At 53.5% G+C, this 10,813-nt stretch overlaps 2 protein-coding genes across 3 annotated transcripts in view; both read left to right on the top strand.

Moving 5' to 3' along the window:
* The window catches only part of LOC128086674 (inositol 1,4,5-trisphosphate receptor-interacting protein-like 1), a 112,552-nt gene extending 108,184 nt beyond the window's left edge, over nt 1-4,368 (top strand). Inside the window, exons 1-2 of one of the 2 annotated variants that reach the window (XM_052695543.1) lie at nt 1,802-1,894; nt 2,139-4,368. In XM_052695543.1, the coding sequence (XP_052551503.1) occupies nt 2,142-3,617 (1,476 nt within the window). In that variant the 5' untranslated portion in view covers nt 1,802-1,894; nt 2,139-2,141 and the 3' untranslated portion in view covers nt 3,618-4,368. Of the gene's footprint in view, nt 1-1,801; nt 1,895-2,138 lie in introns of those variants that run through there. The other variant, XM_052695542.1, reaches the window with a different exon arrangement.
* LOC128086675 (inositol 1,4,5-trisphosphate receptor-interacting protein-like 1) lies at nt 77-1,623 on the top strand. Its single transcript, XM_052695544.1, has one exon. It carries the CDS (start codon nt 80-82, stop codon nt 1,553-1,555), a length of 1,476 nt encoding a protein of 491 aa, XP_052551504.1. The 5' UTR covers nt 77-79; the 3' UTR covers nt 1,556-1,623.
* Nucleotides 4,369-10,813: the final 6,445 nt, after the last annotated feature.

The following is a 10,813-nucleotide window of genomic DNA, read 5'->3' as shown; positions in this document are numbered from 1 at the left end:
TCACTCCTGCTCCTCCCTGACCCCAGCGCAAGCTCCCCCCCAGCCCCACTGACCTCCCCTCTCTCCCCTCTTCCAGATCATGGCTTTGGCGTTTTTCTTCGCCTTGTTGGCGCAGAGAATACCATTAGTTGGTGATTTGGATGTGGACACGCTCGACCGCATGCAGCAGCGTGAGGTGTATCTGCAAGAGCAGATGACAAAGCTGCTGCTGGAGATGGAAGAGAAGAACACGGCGCTGAGCACGATGGGCACTCAAGCCCTGCTTCGCTGCTTTGTTTTTTGTCTTCCCATCCTTCTGTATTGCTTCATGTGGATGATCTGTATAAAGTTCCGTAGAGTTGAAGACACCTGTGATGAGGAGAGCTCCAGCATTGAGAAGGAGCAGGAGGAGGAGGAGGAGGAGGAGGAGGAGGAGGAAGAGGAGGAAGAGGAGGATGACGGTGTCTTTTCTCTCGATGTGTTCTGGACAGTCCGAAGCCATCAAGAGGACTGTGAAGTGATGTACTCGCTGATGTGTGGCGTCATGGATATATGCCGAAATATGGTATCAGATACTTTCTACCCAGTGCCAGAGCGTCTCATCAAGGTGGGCAGTACCTTCGAAGGCTGGTGTCCCGTTAGAAACGTACCTGTCTTCAGCCTGCTTGTGCCCCTGTTGGCCCCCCGTGGGCACACTTTCCACCTGGATCTGGGCACCACAGGCGAGGTACCAGCAATGTACTCCCGTATCCGTGTAGAGCTGGAATGCACGTGCAAGAGGGAGCAGGAGATGCGCATGCGGTGCTTCCTCCACACCTCCGCCAAAGAGCTGAAAAGGCAGCAGCCCAGCCTCCTGCACAGCCTCTGCACTACGTCCCACTTAGACGCGCAGAAGACTGCCCGCTGCTTCCAGGAGCTGATCAAAAAAGCCTGGAAACTCATGCACGTCTCAGAGTTCACCATGGAGATAGACACGGTGAAGTCCAGGCGCTCCTGCAGGCTTCATGTGAGAGATGTCAACAAAAGAATCTTCTACGTTGAGTTTGTGTTTGGCGTCCAGCAGGATGATACGGACATCTTTCTGAGCAGCCATGAGATAGTGTATCGTCGTACCCCCAGCACGGTCTGGCCACAGAGCTGTGTTGTGGCAGAGAAAAAGTTCCTGCAGTATGTAGCCAACCACCCCCGGGGGGGCAAATTCTACCTCAGATATCTGCAACTGTGTGGCTATCTCATGGCGAGCCTCAAGTTTACCATCTACGACATGAAGACAGTGATCATGCACCTCCTGAATACCATTCCTTTGCAAAGGTGGCACGGGAGGGCTTTCCTGCTGCGGATGGATGACATCTTGAACTACCTGCACTGCTGCGTGGAGGAGAAACGCCTGGACCACTTCATCGTAGGAAACGACTCGTTGCCTGAGGAGATTATCTTGCCAAAAGAGTTCCGAGCTTCCCCACCGCTCAACATGTTCCAGCACCTGGAGGAGGAACCGGACAAATACGAGCGGGCGCTGCAGGATTTGGCGGAGCTGCACGATCGGTTCACAGCCACGCTGCTCTATGGGAGATGAGAGACGCGCACTGTCCCACGGACGAGCACGCAGGGCATGGAGAGGACACCGCTCCGTAGGCACTGGGAATTGCACAGGTGTAAAGGATGCAAAGCACTTTGAGTCTTTTCTTCCGCACCGAAGCAAAGGAGTCAGCACCTCTGTTGAGCTCGCTCCGTGGGGGCTCAGTCCGGCCACGTGCCTCAGAACAGGGCCGATGGCAGGGCCATGGGGCCCTGGGCAGCTGAGTGGGCCCGAAGGGTGGGGCCGGGGCATTGTGACATCGCGGTGCATCACAGTGCGGGGCTGGTATTGAGGCCGTGAGCAGGCAGCCAAGCTCCACTTTGGCCTGGGCCAGCGGTGAGTACAGCAGCAGGGGGAGGGCTGTGCTGGGCCGGGCGCAAATGCTGGCCCGCGAGAGGTTTGGGAGCCTGCAGTGGTGGCAGCGAGCTCTCAGGGAGCCTGCGAGCAGCTCTGCGGGCAGTCACCACCAGCGCCGGCCTCGGCCCTTGCTGCCCCCCAGCTCCCTCACTCCTGCTCCTCCCTGACCCCAGCGCAAGCTCCCCCCCAGCCCCACTGACCTCCCCTCTCTCCCCTCTTCCAGATCATGGCTTTGGCGTTTTTCTTCGCCTTGTTGGCGCAGAGAATACCATTAGTTGGTGATTTGGATGTGGACACGCTCGACCGCATGCAGCAGCGTGAGGTGTATCTGCAAGAGCAGATGACAAAGCTGCTGCTGGAGATGGAAGAGAAGAACACGGCGCTGAGCACGATGGGCACTCAAGCCCTGCTTCGCTGCTTTGTTTTTTGTCTTCCCATCCTTCTGTATTGCTTCATGTGGATGATCTGTATAAAGTTCCGTAGAGTTGAAGACACCTGTGATGAGGAGAGCTCCAGCATTGAGAAGGAGCAGGAGGAGGAGGAGGAGGAGGAGGAGGAGGAGGAAGAGGAGGAAGAGGAGGATGACGGTGTCTTTTCTCTCGATGTGTTCTGGACAGTCCGAAGCCATCAAGAGGACTGTGAAGTGATGTACTCGCTGATGTGTGGCGTCATGGATATATGCCGAAATATGGTATCAGATACTTTCTACCCAGTGCCAGAGCGTCTCATCAAGGTGGGCAGTACCTTCGAAGGCTGGTGTCCCGTTAGAAACGTACCTGTCTTCAGCCTGCTTGTGCCCCTGTTGGCCCCCCGTGGGCACACTTTCCACCTGGATCTGGGCACCACAGGCGAGGTACCAGCAATGTACTCCCGTATCCGTGTAGAGCTGGAATGCACGTGCAAGAGGGAGCAGGAGATGCGCATGCGGTGCTTCCTCCACACCTCCGCCAAAGAGCTGAAAAGGCAGCAGCCCAGCCTCCTGCACAGCCTCTGCACTACGTCCCACTTAGACGCGCAGAAGACTGCCCGCTGCTTCCAGGAGCTGATCAAAAAAGCCTGGAAACTCATGCACGTCTCAGAGTTCACCATGGAGATAGACACGGTGAAGTCCAGGCGCTCCTGCAGGCTTCATGTGAGAGATGTCAACAAAAGAATCTTCTACGTTGAGTTTGTGTTTGGCGTCCAGCAGGATGATACGGACATCTTTCTGAGCAGCCATGAGATAGTGTATCGTCGTACCCCCAGCACGGTCTGGCCACAGAGCTGTGTTGTGGCAGAGAAAAAGTTCCTGCAGTATGTAGCCAACCACCCCCGGGGGGGCAAATTCTACCTCAGATATCTGCAACTGTGTGGCTATCTCATGGCGAGCCTCAAGTTTACCATCTACGACATGAAGACAGTGATCATGCACCTCCTGAATACCATTCCTTTGCAAAGGTGGCACGGGAGGGCTTTCCTGCTGCGGATGGATGACATCTTGAACTACCTGCACTGCTGCGTGGAGGAGAAACGCCTGGACCACTTCATCGTAGGAAACGACTCGTTGCCTGAGGAGATTATCTTGCCAAAAGAGTTCCGAGCTTCCCCACCGCTCAACATGTTCCAGCACCTGGAGGAGGAACCGGACAAATACGAGCGGGCGCTGCAGGATTTGGCGGAGCTGCACGATCGGTTCACAGCCACGCTGCTCTATGGGAGATGAGAGACGCGCACTGTCCCACGGACGAGCACGCAGGGCATGGAGAGGACACCGCTCCGTAGGCACTGGGAATTGCCCCGAGGTGTTTTCTGCGAACTGGGGCAGCCATCTCCTATGGGATAAAGAAGGTTGTTGTATTTCTAATAAATGGCAAAACTCAACAATAACTTGAGCCAGACCTATACACTCACAATCGCCTAGCCCTCACATGTCACCAGTCTTGGTTACGTGGGGAAACTGCTGTGTTGCGCGGGTGTAAAAGATGGTAAGCACTTAAAGTCTTTTCTTCCGCACCAAAGCAAAGGAGTCAGCAGCTCTTTCGAGCTTGAGGCCCTGTTGCAACAATTGGCGCCCGAACAGGGACACGGGAAAGAGAACCAACAGGGACCTGAAACTCAACCTGACTGGAAGACTGGCCGGTCTGGAGTGCGTTGAGCAAAACGCGGAGCACGCTGAGACAAGCGTGGCAGGCGCTGAGAAGCACAGCAGGCATTGAGAAAAACCCTGGGCTCTCACTTGTGCTGACAGCTGGCAGTCCCGTGGAGGAGAAAGGGCACCTGGAGATTACTCAGATGGAGGGACGTCACCTGCTCAGTCTGTAGGCTGGCAGGATTCATACTGCTACCCTGGGACAACGCAGTACTGCCTTTCATGCCAATCCCTAAAATCCTGTACAAGGAAAATTCACCTTTTCCTTCTGTTTTTATCCTGATGTATGCCCATGTTTGGTGTGTTAGTGAAAAGCTCGGAAACACTTTCTGTCAACCTGAATCCCTTCCTAGCTCCTCCCCATTTTGCAGGGGTCAAGTAGCCCAAGAACATCGCCTTCACCTTCTCTGTGACGAGTGGGCTACACTTGGCACAGAAAGCCCATCTGGATGAGATGACCCTGACTTAATTCTGCATGGCTCTGAGTTTGTCTGTCTCCCTCCCCTTTCTGCACCATGTTGGCAGCGCAGCTGCAGAGCTGGGGTCGAAGTGCTCTGTGCACCGTTTCCATGGAGGAATCTCTCCCTGAGGACAGGGCGATCTTTGCGCAACAGCAGTGGTCTGAAGCGTCACTCCCTGAGTTCAGCATTCGCTTCTTACTCTGACCTTCACAAAAATTTTAGCTAACCCCTCAACTACACCGGCTAACTCCCATTCGCCTAAGTTTGGTACACCTCCGATGGGTTCACTGGTGCCTGCCAAGCTACACTGGCCGTGAATTTGCTTCTCTGATTGCCTCACGTTTCTCCGTGTCTCAGAGGCACAAGTCTTTGTAGGCACATTGTTAATTCAGGCGTAGGTCAGGCACAGACCACACAGTATATTCCACCGAGCACCAAGTGCAGGTTGCGATGAGGTGGGTGTCTGCCTCTTCCTCCAGATAACTAGCGATAGAACAAGAGGCAATGCTCCTAAGTTGTGCCAGGGGGTGTTCAAGTTGGATATTAGGATAAATTTCTCCTCAGAAAGAATGGTAATGCATTAGAACAGACTGTTCAGAGAGGTAGTGGAGTCACCGTCCTTGGAGTATTTCAAATAAAAGATTCGTGTAGCACTGAAGGTTGTGATTTAGTGGGCATGATGAGAATGGGTTGCCGATTGGACTAGGTGATCTTAGAGGTCTTTTCCAGACTTAATCACAGAATCACAGAATTGAAGGGGTTGGAAGAGACCTCCAGAGATCATCGAGTCCAACCCCTCTGCCAAAGCAGGTTCCCCACACCAGGTCGCACAGGCAGGCATCCAGGCAGGTCTTGAACATCTCCAGAGACTCCACAACCTCCCTGGGCAGCCTGCTCCAGAGCTCCGTCACCCTCACCGTAAAGAAGTTCCTTTGCACATTTGTGTGGAACTTCCTATGCTGCAGTTTCCAGCCGTTTCCCCTTGTCCTGTCTCCATGTACCACTGAAAAGAGACTGGCCTCACCACTATGGCCCCCACACCTCAGATATTTATAGACCTGGATCAGGTTCCCTCTCAGTCGTCTTTTCTCAAGGCTGAACAGACCCAGTTCACTCAGCCTTTCCTCATAGGAGAGATGCTCCAGGCACTTCACCATCTTTGTGGCCCTCCGCTGGACTCTTTCCAAGGGATCCCTGTCTGTTTTGTACTGGGGAGCCCAGAACTGGACGCAGTACTCCAGATGAGGCCTCACCAGGGCAGAGTAGAAGGGGAGGATCACCTCCCTCGACCTGCTGGCCACGCTCTTTTCAATGCACCCCAGGATGCCATTGGCCTTTTTGGCCACAAGGACACACTGCTGGCTCATGGCCGACCTGTCATCCACCAGGATGCCCAGGTCCCTCTCCGCAGAGCACCCCTCCAGCAGCTCATCCCCCAACCTGTATTGGTGCATGCAATTATTCCTCCTTAGGTGTAAGACACTACGCTTGTTTTTGTTAAACCTCATCCGGTTTTTTTCTGCCCTGCTCTCCAGCCTGTCCGGCTCTTGCTGAATGGCAGCACAGCCTTCAGGCGTGTCAGCCAATCCTCCCAACTTCGTATCATCAGCAAACTTGCTGAGGGTGGCCACTATCCCCTCTTCAAGGTCACTGATGAAGATGTTGAACAAGACCGGACCCAGCACAGACCCCTGGGGGACACCACTGGTTACAGGTCTCCAGCCAGACTCCGCACCGCCAACGACGACCCTCTGAGCTCTGCCAGTCAGCCAGTTCTCAACCCACCTCACTGTCCACTCATCTGTGCCACACTTCCTCAGCTTTGTTATAAGGATGTCGTGGGGGACAGCATCAAATGCCTTGCTGAAATCAAGGTGGACTACATCCACTGCTCTCCCCCCATCCACCCAGCCAGAGACAACATCATAGAAGGCTACCAGGTTGGTCAAGCACGACCTCCCCCTAGTGAACCCAGGCTGACTACTCCTGATCACCTCCTTTTCTTCCAGTTGTCTGGAGATGACATCCAGCACAAGCTGTTCCATCACCTTTCCAGGGACAGAGGTGAGGCTGACAGGCCTATAATTACCCGGATCTTCCTTCTTGCCCTTTTTGAAGACCGGAGTGACATTGGCTATCCTCCAGTCTTCAGGCACCTCCCTGTCCTGCAAGACCTCTCAAAGATGACAGAAAGCGGTTCAGCAATCACCTCTGCCAGCTCCCTCAGCTCTCGTGGATGCATCCCATGGATTTGTGAACACTGGTGTTGCATAGGTGCTCTCGGACCACCTCTTCCCTGACTGAAGGGAGGTCTTCCATTCCCCAGGCCCTCTCACTAACCCCAAGGGTCTCGGATTCCCAAGGGGGAGCTTTTTCACTGAAGGCAGAAGCAAAGAAGGCATTCAGTATCTCCGCCTTCTCAGCATCCCCCATTACCAGAACACCCCCGTCACTTAGCAGGGGAGCCACATTCTCCTTAGTCTTCCTTAGCCTTCCTCGTCGCATCCCTGCAGACCCTGACAACATTCCTGTATTCTTCCCAAGTGGTCAGACCCTTTTTCCACATTTCATGGGCCTTCTTCTTTCCTTTGAGTTTGTGCTCGAGCTCCTTGCTCATCCACACAGATCTCCTGCCACCCTTTCCCGATTTCTTCCTCATAGGGATGCACCGATCCTGAGCTTGGAAGAAGAGCTGCTTAAATGCCGACCAGCTCTCACAGGCCCCCTTACTGTCCCACACCCTAGCCCATGAGATAGCTCCAAGTAGGTCCCGGAAGAGATCAAAGTTGGCTCTCCTAAAGTCCAGCGTAGCAATCCTACTTTTTGCTTTACTTCTTCCACTCAGGATCTTGAACTCCACCATGTCGTGGCCACTACAACCCAAGCTGCCCCCGACCTTTACTTCCCTGACAACCCCTTCTCTGTTAGTGAGAATAAGGTCCATCAGTACCCCTCTCCTCGTTGATTCTAGGATCCTTGTACCCCTTGCAGACAGGTGAGCTCCATCTGCAGCCGTCATGCCAGGAGCTGAGTAAATTGCCCCATGGTCAAAAAAACCAAAGTTCTTATGCCTGCACCAGCCCCTAAGCCATTTATTGATGAGGAGGGTTTTTTTGATCCTCTCAGTGTCCTTCCCTGCCACTGAAGGGATAGAAGAGAAGACCACCTGCACTCCCGCACCATCCAGTACCCTCCCCAGACCCTTGAAGTCATTCTCAATAGCCCTTAGGCTTCTCTTGGCAGCATCATCACTGCCCACCTGAACTACCAATAAGGGATAGTACTCAGATGGGCAAATAAGCCCAGGCAGCTTTCTAGAGATGTCCCTGACCCGTACCCCAGGGAGGCAGCACACTTCCCTCTGGGTGGGGTCAGGTCGACATCTCGGGCCCTCAGTTCCATGCAGAAGGGAATCACCTACAACTATCACCCTCCTTTCTTTACCGGAAGAGGCGGTCTTCAAGCGTGGAGCCGACCGCCTCTCCTTAGGAAATCTCGGAGGCTGTTCTACCGCCTCATTCTCAGCCTCCTCACCCTCCAGTTCCAGGGTTTCAAACCTATTACTTAGAGGCACCTGAGGAACCGAGGTAGGTCGGGAAGGGCGCCGCCTGCGTCGCTGAGGTGGGACCTGCTGCCATTCCGCCCCTCCTCTCAAGTCAGCTCTCTTGGTTTGACTACGGCAAGGGAGAGGGTTCACTACACCCTGGGGGTTGCGATCTCTGCTTGTTTCCCGCAGAGAGTTACACCATCCGTCTATCTCCCTCTCGCAGTCTCTAATGGATCTTAACCTCTCCACCTCCTCCCTAAGCTCCACCACAAGGCTGAGCAGCTCATCCACCTGCTCGCACCTCACGCAGGTGGCATCCCTCCCATCGTCCCCCGGCAGCAGCAGACTCAGACGCTCCCTGCAGCCAGAGACTTGAACCGCCACAGTTTTGGGCAGTCCCTCTGTCTGGGTTGCCACAGTCTTCTTGGAGCAAGCCCGCCGTCTGGAAGAGACCATGTTTGAACTTACAGTCTCTGACAGTTACGTGCCCTGCCACAAGATCCACCTCCCACACTTACGCGTGCAGCAATGGGCAGCGGGGGCTGCGCTCACACACTGCCTGCCCTCCCTGTTAGCAGATAGCAGTGGGCAGCGACAACCTTTTTTTCACCTTTTTTCACCACGTACGGAAGGCGGGCGGGACCGAGGGGCCGCTTATAGCCTCACGGAAAAAAAAGAGCCAAGGTTAATCACAGAGATAAGAGTGAGCGGTGCCGGCTCCACCTCTGCTACCTCAGCAGCCCGCCCACCAGCTGTCAGCTGCTGCTGCCACCGCCAGCACCAGCACCAGCACAGTGCTTTGGCTGGTTCAAAACAGCCCAAAAAAGAGCTTTTAGGCGGTCTTTTTGGCTTTCTTCTTCCTTGCTTCCCTGCCCTGAAGCTGGTCTCCGCAGCAAGTTCTATTCTATGATAAGAAGATTCTATGATAAGAAGCTGGGAGGACGGGTCTGTGGGAATACAACAAAAACTGTTCAGTGCAGAAGCTGTGGAGCAAGATATACAGCATGAGAACCAAGGGCACTTCTAGAAGAAGAAAGAACGTCTCACGGCTCTGACTGGATAAGCGCCTGTGTGAACGGTTGAAGAGTGTTTTGTAGAACCAACGCTCTTGAACGTAAAGGTGGATGGGAAAGCTAGAAAAAGAAAGCTTGTGAAGGTATACAAGTGATGTGAGAACTTGTAATAAACGATTTGAATCATTTGCATCTGAGTCCGCGCATCAGACGCTGCAAATGGCGCCCACCGTGTGGGGCAAATCGAGCCGAGGCTGAGCCAGCCCGGCCCGGCAGCGCCGCCCGACCCAACTGCGGAGACTTTGGCGGGAACTGCGGGCAGCTGGCTAACGAAGGAGCAGCAAGTAAATCTTGCAGCATTACGGTTAGTTTTAACGTTTCAGAAGCAGTCTGTGTCTACCGCAGCTACTTAGCTACTTAGTTACTTTTCTCGAATGGATAAGCAAAAATGTCCCTGCATTCCCGAAAACTGGATTCTCTTCTGATGGAGAGCTTTGGGACGAACTTGGCACAAAACTCCGGAAAGCTTCTATTACTAAAGACAGAACGGCCGCTAAACTTTTACCTGTTTGGCACCAAACCACGGAAGGGCTTAAACAAAGTCGACAAGGAAGAATTTCTTCCGACTGTTCCCCGCCGCCCTCCCTCCCACCCCCGCCGCTCCCCCTCGGTGCAGAAAGCAACCCCGCTCCGGATTCGAGCCGCGGCTCCGACCCACCGCCAACCGCGGAGAAGAGAAATCGCACTCCTCCCCCATCGCCCCCCTCGCTGCTGCCCTCGGCTCCACCCCCGACGCTCGCCGTGGCGCTGCCTTCCGCCGCCCCGTCGGCCGTTGGTGCTTCTCTGCTGGGTTGAAGACGGTACCGGAGCTGCGTATACTTCTAAGGGCGCACGAACATTCCTCCAGGAATGGGGGGGGTTAGGCTTATTACAGGCATTCCTCGTTCTCCCACTGGACAAGCTATCATTGAGTGTACTCATCTAGCATTGAAATCTCTTCCTAATGAACAAAAAAGGGGGAATACGGGAGACACACCACAAGAAAGATTACATAAGGCTTTGCTTGTGCTGAATTTTTTTGAATCGTGATTACACAGATACAGCTCGTGGGGATCATCATTTTGGGGCCTCCCCAGTGCTCGAGGAACGGCCAATGGTCAACGTTCGGAATATGGCCACAGGGCATTGGGAAGGTCCCTTACCACTGATAACTTGGGGTTGTGGATATGCTTGTGTTTCCAGGGGCACTGGCCCTACTTGGGTTACAGCAGGATACGTGCGGTCTCATCTCAAGGCAGAAAACAGCATCCAGTCTTTATGATGTCTGGGATTGTGTGCTTCTTAGTTAGTGTAACTTGTAACTTGTATCGCAAATAGCAACAGTCATAGTGGCATGATATAGTGGGTGATTTTCTTGTGATATCAATGCAGTCTCAAGAATTAGAGTTATTAGGCGATATCTAGGTTGTTGTATGCTTCTTTTATTTTAGTAGTAGACTGTATGTGAATTAAACAGGATTTAATGTTACTGATGCTGGAATCTACGGGAATAGCTCTCTTAATGTGTTAGTAACGCTCAGTTATGATGCCATCAGCCTATCCAGTAGCCTTTTCTTGATCTGCAAAGACAAAACCTGGAAAGGAATCCCAAGCAAAGGGATTCCTATATTATAGAATGATTAACTGTCATCGCACTAATCAGGATTTTTAAAATAAACCATGCAGCACCTGAGACAAAGGCGCACGCTA

The sequence above is a fragment of the Tympanuchus pallidicinctus genome, unplaced genomic scaffold (assembly GCF_026119805.1).
Source record: "Tympanuchus pallidicinctus isolate F22 unplaced genomic scaffold, pur_lepc_1.0 scaffold3, whole genome shotgun sequence".
Taxonomy (NCBI): Eukaryota; Metazoa; Chordata; class Aves; order Galliformes; family Phasianidae; genus Tympanuchus; species Tympanuchus pallidicinctus.
This window is presented reverse-complemented; position numbering and strand designations above follow the sequence as displayed.

Excerpts from the sequence above, each read along its gene's own strand:
- LOC128086675 (XM_052695544.1), top strand. The coding sequence starts at position 80 with ATGGCTTTGGCGTTTTTCTTCGCCTTGTTGGCGCAGAGAATACCATTA.